Raw genomic sequence first — 18,978 nt, forward strand, 5'->3', positions numbered from 1 at the left:
AGATTCTTTACCATCTGAGCCACCACGGAAGCCCCTTTCCAAAACTACGCCTCGCCTCTCCGAGATGTTCCCACTCGGAGGCCTCGCCGCCCCCCACCCCCGCCCCGGTTCAGGCAACGCCCACTCTCGACCGCGCCCACTTCCAGGCCCCGCCCCCGTTCGGACCGCGTCCCGCCCTGGCCCCACCCCTCTCGCAGCCCCTGGTCTTCTCCCTGGCCCGGGGCCGGCGGGCTCGCGCGCTCACATGGTCTCGTCGTCGCCGAACTCGAGCTCGCCGCACGCGTCCTCGTAGTGCACGCCGCCGCCGCGCGCCGTGCCGTCCACCGTGCGGTAGGGGAGGCGCACGGTGCCGCGCGCGCCCGAGCTGCGCACGACGCGCACGTCCACGGTGCCCATGCACTCGCTCACGTGCAGCAGGCGGTCCTGGAAGGAGAAGATGCCCGCGTGGTCGTCGTCCAGGATGGTGACGGTGGCCAGCAGCGGCGACACCAGCCGCCCCTTGGGCCGCCCGCTGCCGTCAGGCTCGAACATGCCCTGCGCGTCGCCCACGCGCAGATTCAGCAGCCGCACGAAGAAGTGCTCGTCCTCCTCGAAGATGTCGTCGTCGATGATACCGATGCGCAGCTCCTTCTGCGTCTCGCCCGGCTTGAACACCAGGGTGCCCTCGCTGCGGTGGAGGAGGGGGAGAGAGAGGGGTGAAGTCGCTTTCAGGGCTGTGGGCCGGGGTGGGGGGGGGTCAGGGTGGGCTTCCTGGAGTAGGGGGCCGCACCACCGGAAGAACTTACAAGGATAATGGTGGACAGACGTGAAACAAACAATACCGAGGGTGAATGAAGGTGGGCTTTTCCTGAGCAGGAGATGCAGAGGGGAGAACAAGAACCATGGAGGGGTTCCCTCCCACCATGGAACTCATCAGGAGTAGTGGCCGGGAGGGACATTAAACAGGTGATGAAGGTGAGATCAAGGCAGGCTTCATGGGAGAAGATTTAGTGGGCAGGAGACTTCCTGGCAGAGGGAACAGGACATGCAAAGTCAGGGTGGAGAGGGAGTTTGGAGTGTTTCACAGCCATGCTTCTTGAATCTCAGTGTCTACAGGAATTCCCTGGGACATCTTGTTAAAATGCAGATTGTGGTTCAGTAGCTCCTGGATATCAAGGCTCTGCATTTCTACTTAGCGCCCAAAGTACCCGAATGATTCTGCAACATGGACCATACTTGGAGTAACAGGGACATAGGGCCCACAACTGACATTGTCATACTTCCCATAAAAACCATTCTGTGCTCCTAGATATACCCAGGAGAAAATCCACAGTCTTTAACTTGGCATCATTCAGTCATTCAACACATGCTTTCAGTGTGGGAACACGGGAACAGCAGTGCTGGGAACACGGGGAACAGCCCCATGGCAGAGCCTTATCACAGTGGCACTTACACATCTCGGGATTTAATTACAGTCCACTCACTCAAGATATAGGTATTGAGCAGATGATATGTGCCAGGCACTGTTCTTAGTGTTGGGGAAACAGCAGCAAAACCAGATCAGAGAAGAATCTTTGCCCTGGTAGAGCTTCTGTTCCGGGGCAGGAGACGAGTTATAAAACATATAAAGTCAGGTAGTGATGATGCTGTGTGGAGAAAATAAAGGAACAAGGGTAGAGAGTGCAAAGAAGGAGCTGTGTGAAAGTGGTCAGGGAAAGCTTGTCTGGGGGTGGGGGTGCCATCTGAGCAGAGACCTCAGGGAGGGAGCCATGTGGAGGAGATCTGGAGAAGACTGTTCCTGTAACGGGAACAGCCAGTGCAAATGTCCTGAGGCAGCAGTGGGCAGGAGTGCTTGAGGAAGATCACAGACACCAGTGTGGCCGCATCCAGGGGAGCAGGGAGAGAGAGGGTGGGAGATAGGGTGACCAAGGGAACAGGAGAAGATGTCATGGGGCCTTGGTGAGCCACGGTGAAGACTTTGCCTTTTACTGCAGTTAGAGGAGAGCCATAGAGGCCTCCGAGGAGAGGAAGGACATCAACTGGCTTAGTTTTAAGAGTGTTGGCTGTGTAAGTTTCTAAAGCACAAGCAAGATGCTCTATAATGGGCTGGGGGAGGGAATGAGGCCAAGACGTTCATCAGGGTGAAACTTGGGTGGGACAGTGATGACTCTGGGGCGTTAATGAATGTCAAAAATCTGTCATTTACCCCTCCCTTCCTCTGTGGGAGAGGTAGAGAGACCCCAGGGTTCTGGCAGGGATAGAACTGTATGACAAGACCTGGATGGAGGGAATAAGAGCTTCCCGTGGCTACAGCCCTCAGCTCAGAGGGCGCTGTCCATGGTGGCTGAGGCAGGCCAACCTGCTCCAAGCTGCCTGTGCCAGCCATGTGATCTCGGGCAGTTAGGACTCAGAAGCACTCTGAGCCTCAGTTTCCTCATCTGTAAAATGGAGTTAGTAACCCGGTCTTCCTCGTGGTAGTGTTATAAGGATTGAGTTAATACAGGGGAACTGGACATTGTCCGTAATAGGACACACGGGCATCATGTGCCTTCTGGCATGATGCCCCGAGGACATTTGGATTCCTGCCAAAGTGCATCACCTGAATCGAATCACGAGGAAATATTAGACAAAGCCACACTGAAGATTGTTCTAGTAAGTGGCCTATCATTTTCCAAAGTATTGGAGTGGGACTTCCCTGGTGGTCCAGTAGTTAAGACTCGATGCTTCCAATGCTGTCGGTGTGGGTTCGGTCCCTGGTTGGGGAACTAAGATCCCACATGCCACATGGCGCAGTCAAAAGAAAAATGCAGACCAAAGTGTTGGCGTCACCAAAGTCACGGAAAGACTGAGGGAGTGATCCAGATTGAAGAAGGCGAAAGAGACATGACAACCAAATATGCCAGGTGGTTTCTGGATCAGATGGGAAGAGGGGGAGGGAGTGAAAACACAGCTATAAAGGGTGAGACAAGGATGCCCGGGGACATGCAAGCATGGACTGTAGATTGGGTCATAATATTGACTCAATCTTAAATGTCCTGAGTGTGATCAGTGTGTTGGGATGATGTGGAAGTATGTCATTCTTAGCAGATGCATGCTTCTGTTGATGGGTGAATGGTCATGCTGTCTGCACCTCACTCTAATAAAGTGCCACCATTATTATTATATTTTTTTCAAGAACAAATTTATGGTTAACAAAGGGGAGAGGTGGGGGAGGGTGGAGGGATAAATTAGGGGTTTGGGATCAATGTAGACACACTACTATATATAAAAGAGATAATCAACAAGGACCTACTGTATAGCCCAGGGAACTCAATATTCTGTAATCACTTATATGGGAAAGAATCTGAAAGAGAATGGATATACGCAAATGTATAACTGAGTCACTTTGCTGCACAGCCACAACCAACACAACACTGTAAATCAACTATACTCATATCTAAACTAAACATTTAAAAAGTAAAGTAGCACCTCAAAAAATCTATTATTATATATTGAAGAGCGTGAATGCCCACAGGACAAAATAGGTACAATTGGCAAATATCTGTGTGGAGGTTATATGAAGGTTCGCTAGACTATCTATTTGCAGCCCTTCTGTAGGTGTGAAATTTTTCAAAATAAAAAGCTGGGGAGAAAAATAACATGGGGATTTTAGAAACCAGGTATCAGAATCATAGAAAGCTAGGTTCCCAGGACTCATATTCCAACACTGGATGCACAAAATCTGAGAAGATTAAAATCTTAGGACCATCAGATCAGAGATGGGCTGGGGTACAGATTAGAATACTAAAACCTGGGAATCCTGACATCTTAAAACCTTCGACCCTTAGCGTGTTAGGATTATAGAGGCTTAAATCTCAGAATCTTAGAAGAGCTGTGCCATTTGGGGGTCACAGAGGTCATTACTAATTTGGAGAAACTAAAACACCATAGGACCACCCTAGCTTAGTGATGCCTGCGGGCAAGTCAGAAAAAGGTATCGCTTCTTCAAGACACTCTCCATGAATCTGGAACTGTCATCATAGACACAGAAATCTACAATGTCCACTGTGTGAATAGCACTTCCTTAGACATGTTGCTCTTTCACAGTGCACAACCTCAACAACTGTACATGACAGCCCTACTTGCCCAGACTGAGGCAGGAACTTACCCAAGGAATAGGGGGCAGGGCTAAGCTTGGGCTGGAACTTAGGTGCCCTCCCTCCCAGTCCTAGACCTAAGCTGCCTTGATAAGTGATGCCAGGCCTGTGAATATCAACTGGGTTGGGAGAGCAGAGACATATGGGAAGGTGTCAACTCTTCCTAGCTCTGGCTTCACCACTGAGCAACATTTACTCCTTCATTTCAAACATCTCCTCCCCGAGGTCATTTGCAGGTGAGAAGGCAGCCTCTGATCCCAGCAAGTGATACCTGTACTCACTTCCTTTTGCAAAGGCTTGGGGTTTTGATGAGGGCAATGTGGACCAGAGGTGTGGGTAGGAGTGGAAGTATGAAGAGGCTGACTGACAGCAGGCCCTCACATGGTGAATGCCTTCTCTTCAGTCGAATGAGGCTGGAGATGTGGGATGAAGGGGAAGGATGGAGGGAGGAGGTCATGGGTGGCCAAATGGGTCCCATGCTATGGGATGACAGAACAAAGATGTGTGAACAGTTTTAACTTAATAAGTGGAACCTATGAGAAGCTCAGCTATCAACGCTCTCTCCTGCATCCTGCTGTATTTTTTTCTTCACTCTTCTCACCACCCCCTGATATTTTAATACATTGAATGTACACTTTCTAATGGCCTGTCTTTCCCAAGAGACTGTCAGCTGCATTAGAGCAGGCAGGGATTTCTACGTCTTTCATTTACTGCTGGTCTCCATTGCCCAGATTCATTTCTGGCACAGAAAAGACACATGGTACATGTTATTATTACAGGGGATCATGGAAGCTGGGCTGGATGAAGCACAAGCTGGAATCAAGATTGCCGGGAGAAATATCAATAACCTCAGATATGCAGATGACACCACCCTTACGGCAGAAAGCAAAGAACTAAAGAGCTTCTTGATGAAAGTGGAAGAGGAGAGTGAAAAAGTTGGCTTAAAACTCAACATTCAGAAAATTAAGATCATGGCATCTGGTCCCATCACTTTATGGCAAATAGATGGGGAAACAATGGAAACAGTGAGAAACTTTATTTTTTGGGGGGATCCAAAATCACTGCAGATGGTGACTGCAGCCATGAAATTAAAAGACGCTTGCTCCTTGGAAGAAAAGTTATGACCAACTTAGACAGCATATTAAAAAGCAGAGACATCACTTTGCCAACAAAGGTCTCTCTAGTCAGAGCTATTGTTTTTCCAGTAGTCATGTATGGATGTGAGAGTTGGACTATAAAGAAAGCTGAGCGCCGAAGAATTGATGCTTTTGAACTGTGGTGTTGGAGAAGACTCTTGAGAATCTCCTAGATTGCAAGGAGATCCAACCAATCCACCCTAAAGGAAATCAGTCTTGAATATTCATTGGAAGAACTGATGCTGAAGCTGAAACTCCAATACTTTGGCCACCTGATGTGAAGAACTGACTCATTTGAAAAGACCCTGATGCTGGGAAAGATTGAAGGCAGGAGGAGAAGGGGACGACAGAGGGTGAAATGGCTGGATGGCATCATTGACTCAATGGACATGAGTTTGAGTAAACTACAGGGGTTGGTGATGAACAGGGAGGCCTGGCTACAGTCCACGGGGTCGCAAAGAGTTGGACATGACTGAGCGACTGAACTGAACTGAACTGAATGGCAGACTTGCACATCAGTTAACAAAACACACTGCAAACCTATAATTCTTGAAAGAGTGTGGTACAGACAGATCTACTGCACAAGTACATAAACAATTTTGTGGCCCCATGAGGACACAGAAGTTATCTACCTTATTTACTCTTCTCTGTTGAGCCCTTAAAAAAAAATCTGGATGTCAGATGGATAAACAACAAGGTCCTACTGTATAGCATAGGGAACTATATCCAACGTCCTATGATAACTGTAATGGAAAAGTGTATGAAAAAGAATATGTATATGGATAACTGAATCACTTTGCTATACAGCAGAAGTGAACACAACATTGTAAATCAACATTTCAACAAAAAAATTTTAAAAAGCCTCTGGCAAAAAAAAAAAAAAAGCCTCTGGCACCTAGTAGGTGCATAGTAGGAATTACTGGATAAGGTCACAGTTCTGCTCAAAGAGGGGTGAGGAGAGGGACTGGCAGTGAGGGACAGGGGGGTTCAGAAGGTGGGTGGAACCAACGGCCCAGAGACAATGTGGACACCATCTCTCTCCTCTTTATCCCACTTCGTTTCCCCCATAGCACTCGCCATCACCTGATGTTTTTGTATGTTTCATAGTTTATAACCTTATTGCAACTTGAGGGTAGGGACCTTAGCCGTCTTGTTCACTGAGGTATACCCCTGGCACATGTAGTAGGTGATCAATAAACATTTCTAGGACTTCCCTGGTGGTGCAGTGGGTAAGAATGCGCCTGCCAAGGCCGGGGACACGAGTTTCGTCCCTGGTTCAGGAAGACGCCACACGCCCCGGAGCAACCAAGCCTGTGTGCCACAACTACTGAGCCTTCGAGCTGCAACTACTGAAGTCTGAGTGCCTAGAGCCCGTGCTCCACAAGAAGAGAAGCCACCACAATGAGAAGCCCGCGCACCGCAGCCAAGAGTAGCTCCTGTGAGCCGCAACTAGAGAAAGTGCCTGCAAAAGCAACAAAGACCAAGAGCAACCAAAAAAAAAAAAAAAAAAAAACCATTAAAAAAAATTTTTTTTTTTTTTCACTTCAATAGTGGCATGGTGGGTGGGTCACTGGTTCTATCAGGTGATGAAACACATCATGGAGCTATAATAAGGAACACAGAGCAGCCTCAAGCCCAAGAAGGCACAGGTGTATCATGGACCTGGGAGCAGCAGCCGGTGGTCAGCGGACAGCCACACTGTCCATCTTGTCCAGCAGCCTGTGCCAAATGTCTAGAATAGTACCTGGTACAAAGTAGACTCCCAGGAATGAATGAATGAATGAATGAATCCAGCAAGTCTGCCCATTGCAAAGTAAGGACGGGCGCCAGACGCAGCCAGGAGACCGAGGAGCCTGGAGGCCACTGGACGGCGGAGCCTGTGACCCGCAGACAGCGAGCCCTCCCTGCCCACCCACCCCCAGGGGACCCACCTGTACTCGTAGTCCGAGCCGGCCTTGGCGGAGCCGTCCTCCGTGCGGTAGTCCACGTAGAAGGTGCTGTTGCCCTCGCCGCCCTGGCAGGTGACGGACAGCAGCACGGAGCCGCAGTTCTCCAGGCAGTGGTACAGGCTGGGCTCGAAGAAGATGCGGCTGGCGCCGTCGTCCTCGTCCTCGCCGGGGCCGTCGGCCGCGGTGGCCCTGCGCGAGGCGTCCACCGCGTGCCGCCGCAGCACGTTGCCCGCGCCGGTCATCAGCCGCGTGGCCTGGATGCGGTAGAAGGCGCGGCTCTTCTGCTGGTGGAGCAGCGCGTAGTAGTTGGCGATGCCCACCAGCTGCTCCAGCTCCTTGTCCGGGTGCTTCTGCTTCAAGTCCTTGAGGATCTGGATGACCTCGCGGCGGCTGGCGTCCAGCTCGCGGGCCTCGGCAGGGCCCGGGCCCAGGCCGCCCACCTCGCCCGGCACCTCGGCGCCCACGAACGTGCCGTCCAGCTCGATGCTCTTGGGGGGGTCGCCCTCGGCGCCGATGATGATGCCGCTGCGCGGGTCGGTGCGGTAGCGCTTGTACACGTACTTGTAGAAGAGCAGCCGCTTGTCGGCCATCCAGGCGAACACCACGCACACCGGGAAGAAGACGAGGGTCAGCAGCGCCTCCCACACCTGCGGGCGGCCGCGCGGGTCAGGACCGCCGCGCCGGCAGGGGGCGCGCTCGCGGCCCGCCCGCCGCCGCCCTCCCCAGCGCGGGGTCCCTGCCCTCCCCAGAGCTCCTTCTTCTGAATCTCTCCCCGTCTGGCCCTCTGGCTGTCTCTGCCTCCTCTCTCTGTCTCGCTCCTGTCTCTCTTCATCTCTGCCTCTCCCCGTTTCTCTGTGTCTCTGTCTCTCCTTCCATCTGTGTCTCTCCCCTCTGAGTCTCCCTCTCCCTGGCTCTCGTCTCTGCGTCTCCCTGCCCTCCCCCATCTCTCTGGCTAGGTTGGTTCTTATCTCCTTTTCTCCCTGCTTCCAGTCTGATTCTCTATGTCAGCTGGCTTGTTGTTTGTTTGTTTAAGCTGTAGAGCTATTTATTTGTTTATAACTAATATTTATTTATTTGGCTGCACCGGGTCTTAGTTGCAGCATGCGGGATCTAGTTCCCTGACCAGGGATCAAACCCAGGCCGCCTGCACTGCGGAGCTGGGCGTCTTAGCCACTGGACCGCCAGAGAGGTCCTTATGTCAGTTGGTTTTCTGTCTTTCCTCCTCTGTTTCTTCCTTTCTGGTGTCTCTGGTGTCCCCCTGTCTCTTTGTCTCCATTGTCTTTTATATCTTTTTGAGATATCTACCTCTCTCTCCTATGAGATTCTTCTCAGTGCCCCTGCCTTCTCTCTTTATGTCTTTATGTCTCTCCTTCCCTCACCATTTTTGTCTCTCCATTGGTTGCATCTGCCCATCCATCCACCGTTTGTCACACTAAGAACCACAGCCAGCTGCTCAAGTGCAAAAAACACAGACATCCTCAGCCACCACCAAGTCAGGGACACGCCCCACCTTGTGGCCCCAGCCCCTGTCCGGGGCAGTGCTGGTCTCTCTCTCTCTCTGTCTTTTTTCTCCCACCTCATTTTCCCTCTGCCCCTCCTCACCCGAGATGCCTCCACTTCTCCAAACTCCACCCATCACCCAGGGTCTGCTCTCTGCTCAGGTCCCCAAATCCCCTATTCCTTTCCCCCAACTCCCCCCCACCAGTGATACAGCCTTTGCCAGATTCTCCTTCCTTAGGATTTGTCTGGCCTTTAGGGATTGGACTCTGACTCTAAAAGAGGCACAAGTTTGGCTCACCGTCTGACAGCCTCATAAAGCAAGTTCTCATGTTTACATGCTACCTCCCCAGAGAGACAGGGCAAGGCTGAGTTTAGATCCCGGTTCTAGAAGAGGGATGCCTGGCCCAGCCTCTTGTGTGTAAAATGAGGACATCCCAAGACTGAATGAGCTCATGCACCCCTAGCACTCAGCCTTGTCAGTTACTGACACATGGAAGGTACACAAAATGTGAAATTAACGTGATTGTTGTTACTAGTGGGCTTCCTAGGTGGCTCAGTGGTAGAGAGTCCGCCTCCAATGCAGGAGACTGCGGTTCGATCCCTAGCTCAGGAAGATCCCCTGGAGGAGGCCATGGCAACCCACCCCGGTATTCTTGCCTGGAGAATCCCATGGACAGAGGAGCCTGGCCGGCTACAATGCATAGGGTCACAAAGAGTCAGACACGACTGAGCCCACATGCACTATTACTACTGTTATAATACTGTCATTATATTACTGTTATCTTGAGCTCTTTACACTCTGGGGCTCAGTCTGCCCATGGTCTGGCAGAAGGCACATATAGGAAACATCCACCAATACCTGAGAGTTCTCCTTGAAATATCCATGTAAAGATGCATATGTTACCTCTCTCATTAAAGATAAGGAAGAAAAGATTAAAGAGCATTTACAAATCGGATGGCCCCAAAGGTATCTTTAAAATGAGCCTGGTAGGGAAAATATCTCTAAGCTCTCATTGCTTACAGCCCCTTGTCGCTATGTTTACTGCTGGTTCAGAGAAAAAGCAGGAGTTGGAAATAGTACAACCACACAAAGCCACCAGCAGGTTTGTGAAAAGAAACTGAATTTTCCACGCAAGCTGTAAAGTGAACTCTTGCCTTGCGCTCATTGAACTGGCCAGTGTCTATGCTGTGGGCGATTCTCTCTTAATCAGAAGCGAGATCTCCAACACCTAAGATCTGCTTTCTTCCCTGCAGGTAAACAAAAGGTGATTCTAGTAGATTCACATCTGCCTTCGAGGGCACCCACTGTTGGTCCAGGGGCTAAGACTGCACTCCCAATGCAGGGGGGCCTGGATTCAATTCCAGTTCAGGGAACTAGAGCCCAGATGCCACAACTAAGAGTTCAAATGCTGCGACTAAAGATCCCGAGTGCTGTAGTCAAATTAATTAATTTAAAAAAAGAGGACCTTGCTAAAATCAGAAATTAAAAAAGAGAACCTCATTTGAAGAAGAAGGGCTTCCCTGGTGGCTCTGTGGTAAAGAATCTGCCTGCCAGTGTAGGAGACATGGGTTCGATCCCTGGTCCAGGAAGATCCCACATGCCTCACAGCAACTAAGCCCATGCACCACAACTATTGAATCTGTGCTCTAGAGCCTGTGCTCTGCAACAAGAGAAGCCACCGCATTGAGGAGTCCACCCACTGCAACTAGAGAGTAGCCCCCATTTCTGTGCAATTAAAGAAAAGCCCCTGCAGCAATGAAGACCCAGTGCAGCCAACATATAAAACTATTTAAAAGAAGAAGAACCAATGGTCTAGTCTAACTCCTTCTATAGTTCAGATGTGTAAACTGAGGCCCAGAGGGTATGGGCTTTGCCTGAGGTCACACAGCACTTCCCGAGAAAAACCCGAGCCAGACCCATCTCCTCCCTGCCCCCATTCACAACATCTAGGAGAGACTGGCATCATCTTGATCTCATGCCCATTCTTTCAGTTATTTCGTGAAAGCATTCCAGAAGTCTGGTCTTCATGTTACTCCAGAAGGGATCCTCCAGAACCACTTCTGCACCCAGACCTGTGGCATTTCACTGTCTTCCCTGTGTTGGAGCCAGCTCCTTCTCAGGAGAAACCTCCCCCCTCCCGATTCTACCTCCTCCCCACAATGTCTAAAACCCATTTCACAGTTTTGGTGTAAATCCTTGTCATGGACCATTTGGATAACCCAAGTCAGGATAATGTCCTTTTTAAAATAGCGCCTGAGAACCGTGTGAAGCCTCGTCTGTACTTTTCACCTTGGCAGCCAGGAAACTCAGCACCGCAGTCAGGAGTCAGTCACAGTAACTGTCTCCCTTCCTCCCTCATCCCTGTCTTCTGGTGCTCCACCTCCCTCTTTTCCTCACTGTGCTTTCTCATTCCTTCCTTCTGCCTAGATAACACCTGCAAAGAATTTTTATACCTCTAACTTTAGATCTTTCCTGGAAAGAAACTATAGCTGGCAAAACTTGACAGATATGTCTGAGTAGATTATACACTTGTATAAAGGAATCCTGGGTAGCCTCAAATAAATTATGCATGTGTGTGAGCGAATTAAGCCAGGCCCATGAATAAATTATGCAAATATAGGCAGCAATTGTGGGGTTGTGGGAAATAAATTAGGCGAACGTTTTAAAGGAGACTAAGCAATAGGCCCGTTAAGACACTGGATAAATGAGAGGCAAGTGATTATGTGAACGTGGGTGTAAATTATGCAGCTGTGGATTGGAATTTTTTCTCACTATTGGAATAAATTATGCAAAGTTGTCTTTGCAGTGGGATGGGTTTATGCCTAGGTTGGACTGGATATGGGTATGAATTACAGTGAAGTGGTATAAATTATCTCAACATCAGAAATCGATTATTAATAATGAATGAACTATGCAAACCACAACTGCATATCTGGCAAATACAAAGCTAGATTATGCAGATGCAAAGTCCATGGGTAAACTATGCAAACTGCACCAAGTTACTCAAATCAATTAGCACTGTCAGAAAACACGGGGCTGGATTCTGCAACTGTAAAATGAATTATGCAAATGGGGGATGTCTAATTGCAAAAGTGGAAATAAATTATGCAAAAGGCAGGGAGTATAGGAAAACACGTGACCATACCTGGCAAATACCTGACTAGACTGTCGTATGCCTTACACAGATCACTAGGACTCTGTTAGCACACATGGCACCCTTGTGAGAGTTCAAAGATGCCATTTCCAGATGGGCATATTACAAAATGGCATCCGGTTCTGCATGGATGAGCTCTTTCCAGAGTTTGCAATGCCATCCAGACCTGGCTTGGGGAGTACCCCCAGACTCTAGCCCCAATTTGCCCTCTCTGGCCCAATGCCTTTGTGCAGTGCACGACCTGGACAACCATACCTGGTGGCCCTCTCAGATGTCAGCATGCATTTCTGCAATTACAGGCATTGACTCTGCAAACCCAAGAGGCCACCCCTCTGGATTGTGCAGACATACATGCACTCAGGAAATGTCCGTGGGTCCTTGCTCACCTGGACCACACCTGGGGAAAAGACAGCCAGGATGAGATAAAGCCAGACATAGGCGAAGATGCTCCAAGAGGCGGTGACAAAGAAGACCCTCAGGTGCTTGATCTTGCGGCTCTCGCCGGCTGGGATGACATAGATGCACACGGCAATGACCACAAACATGTTGAAGGCAGCGCTGCCCACGATGGTGCCCGGGCCCAGCTCGCCCGCCTGGAAGTTGTGGCCGCAGACCTCAATGACGGACAGCAGGATCTCTGGGGCCGAGGAGCCGAGGGCCATGAGGGTCAGGTTGGACACTGTCTCATTCCAGATGCGGACGGTGCCCACGCTGGTCTCGCCGTTGGCCTTGGTGATGGTGATCTCCTTCTCCTTGGATGTGATGACCTCGATGGAGGCCATGAAGCGGTCGGCGATGATGGACACGCCCAGGAACATGTAGACCATGGCCACAAAGTAGACCACAGCCCGGGCTGCTTTGTCCCCCAGCGACGGGTCATCGGGCTCCCAGACGGGCAGCAGGACCCCCGGCTGGCAGCGGTTGGAGCCCTGGCAGCCCCCTGCACCGCTGGCATCGCTGTCATTGGCTGGGGGCGGTGGCAGGGAGGGGGTCGGGGTGGCCGCCCCTGAGCATGGCGGAGTCCCCAGCAGGAGTGCGAACCCCACCAAGGCCAGGGGAGCCATGGAGGGGGACAGGGTCCTGTGGGGGAGGAGGAGGAAGTCTGGGTGAGGGGAGCAAACCCCTCCTCCCTCTTGCGCAGGAGTCAGGGCTTGTTGCAGGCGGAGAATGGGGGAGAAGCTGGGGACTAACAGAGGGATGAGAGAGACCAGGAGAGACAGAGACAGAGATTCAGAGACAGGGACACAAACAGACACTCTCTCTGTGCTAGGCAGAGATCAAGAAAGACACAGAAAGATAAAGACATCATGTGCTGCTGATGGACATGTAGCCTCTATGAGAAACTACAGTTGACATCACGTATCCCAGGACTCAGCAATTCCACTCCCAGAATGTACCCAGGGAAATAAGTCAAGTGTTCCATGAAAGACCCATACACAAGTGTTCATAGCAGCTTCATTGATAATAAAACTTGAAACAAGCTGGGTGCCTATCGGCAAGAACATGGAGAAGTAAAGGGCAGAAGAGGCACACAGTGGAATATTATACAGCACTGAAAAGGGAGTGGGCAACTGAGACACCCAACATTGCAGATGAAGCTCACAGGCATATCATGGAAGAGTGAAGCCAGGCCCAGAAGGATGCAGAGTGAATAAGTCTGTGGGTGAGGCAAGGTGCTGGGGGGTGCCCTCAATTCATTCAGTGAGTCCTGTGTTTTCCAGTTTGGTGCTTGGAGGGCTCCTGCTTGGGATTTGGGCTGTAGAGGTGCTTCTTTGTTTTTCCGTCTCAGGTAGGGCTGGGGAGGGGCTGCTGGCGGGTCTCTCACTCACATTCTGCCCCGCAATGCTAGCACGTGTCTCTCTCCAGTGTCCCTGGGCCTCTGGGAGGTGGAAGATTCCTTAGAAGCTGTGACATTGTGGCCCCCAGGTTGGGTTTTTTGCCCCATTTGTGGGTATGGGATCAATGCTTATCTTCCTGCCTCTGGTCCTGGGCTTGAGTGGCTATGTCTGTGTGTCTAGGTGTCCTTTAAAAATGCAAATCATTTCACATCCTTCTATCTCATCAGAACTGCCCTCCCCACCCCACGGCTCCGGTCTCACTCCAAACACCAAAGTCCCTTCCCTGGTTCATAAGGTCTCGCACAATCTGATCTCGTTCTCTTTCTGGCCTCATTTCTCTCCCTCTCCCCCTCCCTCACTTGGCCTCAGACACACTCTCTTCCCTGTTCTTCGGACAAGTTCTTGACTCAGGGCCTTTGCACCTGTTGCTCCTCCTTCCTGGGACACACTTCCCAGCATATCCTCTCCCTCTCCCCCTTCAGCTCTCCACTAAGATGTCACCTTCCCTGACCACTCTGTTCAAAATGACGCCCTCCCACTTTGGGGAGTCCCCAGCCATCTCACAGGTGAGCTGACCAAGGCTCAGAGAGGCTTAGTAACTTGTCCAGTGACGCCCAGCAGTCATTCTGTGGCTCCCAGTTTCTCTCTCCAAAAGTGGTCCTGACTTCCAACTCCCCCACCCTGCTCTTGTGTTGCCATGGTAACCGAGTAGCCTATAAAACAGGACTCAGAAAGGAAGGGAGGGATCCTCAGGGCTGCCTACTCCCTGACCCTTCTCCTGGCCACCAGCCTCGGGTCTCCCATAACGTCCATTTCTATCTGAAAAAGTTCTTCTCAGAGTCTAGCTCACAGCCTGCCCCCAACGCACACGGGCGTCCTCACGACTGAGGGCCGGGGGAGGGAGGCAGAATGTTGGCAGAACTTCCCTGAGAAGGAGTGAGAGAGTGTGTGTGTGTGTGTGTGTGTGTGTGTGTGTGTGTGTGTGTGTGTGTGTGTGTGTGTGTGTGTGTGTGTGTGTGTGTGTGCGAGCGTAGGCGGGGTAGAGGGGTGATTCTTAAAGGGCCACCGCACAATTACCCCCTCGGCAAGGCCCATAATGATATGTCTAATTAGCAGCCCCTAATTAGCAACAACTTAGGCATAATTACAAACCCACCAGGATCCAAAGCAAAGACTCATGCTCTCTTCTCCCTCCCTCCTCATCACCTCCTAGTTTTCAGGAGAACCCAGGGCCACTTGGGAGTCAAGAATTCATCCATAGCCTCTCACCCCTTCACTCAGGGAAGGGCCACGGCCTGGGAAGTTCTGCCTCGCATCCAACCACCTGTCCCTTCCGCCTTGGTCCTCAGGGGAAACCAGGGTCAGCCAGTGGGTGTTCTGACACCCGCCCTCCTTGCCCCGAAGCTAGGCAAAGCAGCCTGGTTCCATGGCTTTTTTCCCGCAACACCTGGTTTCCTCTCCTGCAGCCTTAGGAGAGGAGCGGTCAGGGAGAGAAAGCACTGGATAAATGTTTGTGTGATGAACCACCAAGAGGTCTGAGCCCTGTCACTGGGGACAGCTGGGCTGCTTCTTCATCAGACTCCTGCCTCTGCCTCTCTCGTTCCCCCAGCTGCCCTGAAACCTAAGCTGGGTATCCAGGGGCAAAAGGATCGGATGGAGGCCAGGGTGGGATTCCGGAGGGCAGCTGGCGGGCATCGTCTGTCCCTGGGGCTGTCTCTCCCCTCCCTCGTGGGCCGGTGGCCAGCTGGGTCAGTGGGGAGTGCCCCAGTTCTGCCTCGCCCCCATCTCGGGGCCTCAGAGACCTCATCTGTAGGATGGGGACTGCAAGCTTGAGCGGGGTGGGGAGGTCAGGCTGGCAGGCCAGGTAGGACCCCCTCTTGTCGGTAAGCAGTGGGTGGTGGTCCTGAACTGTGCTCAGGGCAGGGGCAGGGGGTGCCTGCTGCCTGTCCCTCGGTGGGGACACGGCCTTCTAAACATGCCCGCTTCCTGCCCCTGAGTGAGCCAGGCTCCCCCCGCCCACGCCCCTGCACACTGTCCCGGCTGGGGGATCCCACACAGACACACGCAGTCTTGGTGTTCAGGCTGTGTAATACATCCATCGGTAAACTGACACCGGGAGGGGCAAAGGGCTTGGTCAAGTCGCGAAGCTTCAAGTCATGGGCAGGACAGAGGCCTGCGGCTCCTAACCTGTGCTCGATTTAACCCACCCAGAGCCCGTCATGGGCACTCACTTGAGGGCCTCATCCCATCACAGCATGGGCTACAGGTTCAGCCCCACACCTCTCATCTCGCCTACCTCCTCTGGGGTCCCCTTCCCAACAGGAAAGAAGAGGATGTATCTATCAACCAGGGACCTCGAGACTCAGAAGGGCCCTTTCCAGGGCCCCCAAGGGGCAGCGGAGAAGCTTCTGAGCTCCACTTTCCCTAGAAGACAGGTCTGGGGCCGGCACACCAGGAGAGGCATGGAGGCAAGACTGCAGGAAGGACTGGCCTGGCCCGACCCAGGACCTTTTACTGCTCTGCCTGGAGAGTGAAAGGGGCTCGGTAATTGTCCAAAGAATGAATGAGTCACGAAATGGACGGACGGCAAAAGAGGTACAGAAGTGAGACGACAAGAGGGATGCCGTCCAGTCAATATGAAGAGAAATGGGAGGACAGACAGAAGACAGGACCAGTTTGGTCTCCACCACAGAGGGCACAGGTTAGGCTGCAAGAATGCCTCGGGATGCCAGAAATCAGGCAGCGGCAAGCAGAGGAGCTCTGTGCTCAGGGGAGGGATGGGTGGGTGCCAGCTGGGAGGATGGCGTGGGGGAGCTGGGCTGAGGAAGGGAGCGGAGTTTGGGGGACTCCTTGCCTCCCGGGCGAGCCCACTCTGAGGCGGCAGTCGGGGGGAGGTGGGGGATCTTCTTCCTCCAGGTCTCCCCTGGCCAGGGGCGGAGACAAAGGTGTGTAGGAGGCAGAGTTAACCAGGGAGAGGAAGAGGGGAGGAAAGAGAGAGGAACAGGGGCCAGGTGCCTGGAGACAGAGATGGAGATGAGAGAGGAAGGGGGAGACAGGAAGACCCACGCGGAGATGGAGAGAGACAGAGACCCAGGAGAGAGACTGAGACCCTAGAGAGACAAGAGACCCGGGGAAACACAGAGATGGCGAAAGAGGAAGGCAGGGAGAGACCCAGGGCTGAAACAGAAAGCCAGACCAGACCCGGGCATGGACAGAGAGTGCGACGGAGTCAGGGACTCGGAGAGACAGGCAGACTCGGCAGGACCGAGACCACTGAGGGGTGTGGAGGCACGGAAAGGCGAGACCCAGACACAGGAGGGCGGGGGCGGAGGCGGAGAACGCGAGGGGCGGGGGGCTGCCCCAGACGGGGCGGGGGTGTTTGCACCCTCAGTGCCGAGGAGGCACCCCCTCCCCAGCCCGCCGCGCTGCCCGAAGCGCAGGAGGGGCTGAGGATGTTGACTGCTGGTGGTGGCCCCCGACTCCGCGTTCGGGCTCCGGTACCCGCGACCCAGGATGCGCAGCCCCCTACTCTCCATAACGGAGTCCAGGGAAACGCGGCTCCTCGAACGCCCCCCTCCACCCACCTGGGGCAGCACCATCCTTCCCCCCAGCCCTCCCTCTCCTCACTGGGGGTCTCTTACCTGCAGCTACAGCCTAGAGCAGGTTCCCCCAGCACTGGATTGGCAGTGGTGGGCGACTCCGCCCGATAGAGAGAGAGAGGGAGAGAGAGTGAGAGGGAGAGAAGAGCTGGAGACTGAGAGGGAGAGCTAGGGAGGAGGGGAGGGAGAGGGGATAGAGGGAGGAGAGGCGAGGAGGAAGGGGGAGGGACACGGGGGAGGGGGAGTCGGCTGGAGAGGGAGGAGGGGGGCCGGGGGAGAGCGCAGGGAAGGCGGAGGAGGAGCCGGGGAGACAGGGGAGGAGGAGGAGGCGGGGAGAGGGAGGCCGGCGCGGGAGGCAGGGGAGGGGCCTGCAGAGAGGAGGGGCGGGGAAGGGGGGGGATGAGGCTGCCCAAGCCTCCCACCCACCCTCTGCGTTCAGCACCACAGGTAATGGACAGCGGCGGACGGCATATATGTGTGTGTGTGTGTGTTTGTGGGGGGGGGGCTCTGGGGGTCATTCAGTAGCATCCACCACGATGCACCCCCCCACCCCCCCACCAACACAGTCTCTGATCCATACAAGGACCAAAGAGGCGAAAGAGCTACAAATAGTTCCAGGCTCCCAGAACTGGAGGGGGAGGGCAAGAATGTTTTTAGCCAGAGTCAAGATCCAAATTCACATGCCGGGCCTGCAGAGCCTCACAGAGCCAGCCAGAAACAACCACAAAGGCAGCCATTAATAATAATAACAATGCAGCCCTTATTGCGTGCCAGACGTTGTTACAACATTTATAGTAAGTGCTTGACATGTGTTGACATAATGGACCCACCTGAAGACCCTGTGAAGGAAATGCAACTGGTCCCATTTTACACATGGGGAAACTGAGGTACAAAATGGTAAAGTGTGCCTTCAGGTTCTACCCTTCACTGCTACACGACACGCAGTCCCAGACTCAGGGGCTGGCAAGTCAGGAAGTGAGTTGCAAAGGATTGGGCAGCGCCAGGAACACAAACTCACAAATCCTGAAATGGAGAACACACACACACACACACGTGCACATCCATGCACAGGCTTCACGAACCCACAACATCACTAGTTAAAAGCCCTCAATCCCACCTTAGGGTCCACTCCCACCCAGGACAGGAGGTGATAGAGGAGTTCTAGACAGGCAGTAGGAGGCAAACCCTGCTTTGGCCAGTGGCCCATGCCCACCGCCACCCGTCCTGGCTGAACACCCTTGGGCTCGCTGCCAGGAGGGAGAGACGACCCAGCTCCAGCTGCCTGCTGGATTTCCCACGCTTGGGCTTGGGCTCTGGGAGGTGAGGAGAAGTCTGGGGTGGCCAAGAATCGGGGGGTTACAGCCTCCCGAAGACCCACCACAGGGCAGCCAGCCTGATAGCCAGCCTGGTCTTCACTGGCGGTGCAGATGGTCAGACTGACGTGTGGACTTCCACGGCAGGAGGTGGACAGATGGCCAGAATGACCGTAATGCCTGCCCCTCCCCACCAGGAAGCAGGAGTCTCCCCCTCAAAAACCACCAGGGAGGAAGCAGCCCCCCCTCCCCTCCCCTGCTCAGGAATGGGTCCCCAACCCTCCTGACAGGGTTCTATTCCTGGCAATATTTCTCCTGTCATCCCCGCCCTCCTCTGATCCCTGTGATGGAGGCCTGGGTTCCTTCTCTGGTG

General features: G+C 53.1%; 1 protein-coding gene across 1 annotated transcript in view; it reads right to left on the reverse strand.

The window, feature by feature from the left end:
* SLC8A2 (solute carrier family 8 member A2) overlaps window positions 1-17,633 on the reverse strand; it is a 34,434-nt gene extending 16,801 nt beyond the window's left edge. The window contains exons 1-4 of the mRNA XM_043899625.1: window positions 17,335-17,633; window positions 12,242-12,935; window positions 7,183-7,847; window positions 245-667 (exon numbers count right to left, since the gene is read on the reverse strand). Coding sequence (XP_043755560.1) covers window positions 245-667; window positions 7,183-7,847; window positions 12,242-12,919 — 1,766 coding nt within the window. The 5' untranslated portion in view covers window positions 12,920-12,935; window positions 17,335-17,633. The remainder of the gene's footprint in view (window positions 1-244; window positions 668-7,182; window positions 7,848-12,241; window positions 12,936-17,334) is intronic.
* Window positions 17,634-18,978: the final 1,345 nt, after the last annotated feature.

Source organism: Cervus elaphus, chromosome 4 (assembly GCF_910594005.1).
Source record: "Cervus elaphus chromosome 4, mCerEla1.1, whole genome shotgun sequence".
In the NCBI taxonomy this organism is placed as follows: Eukaryota; Metazoa; Chordata; class Mammalia; order Artiodactyla; family Cervidae; genus Cervus; species Cervus elaphus.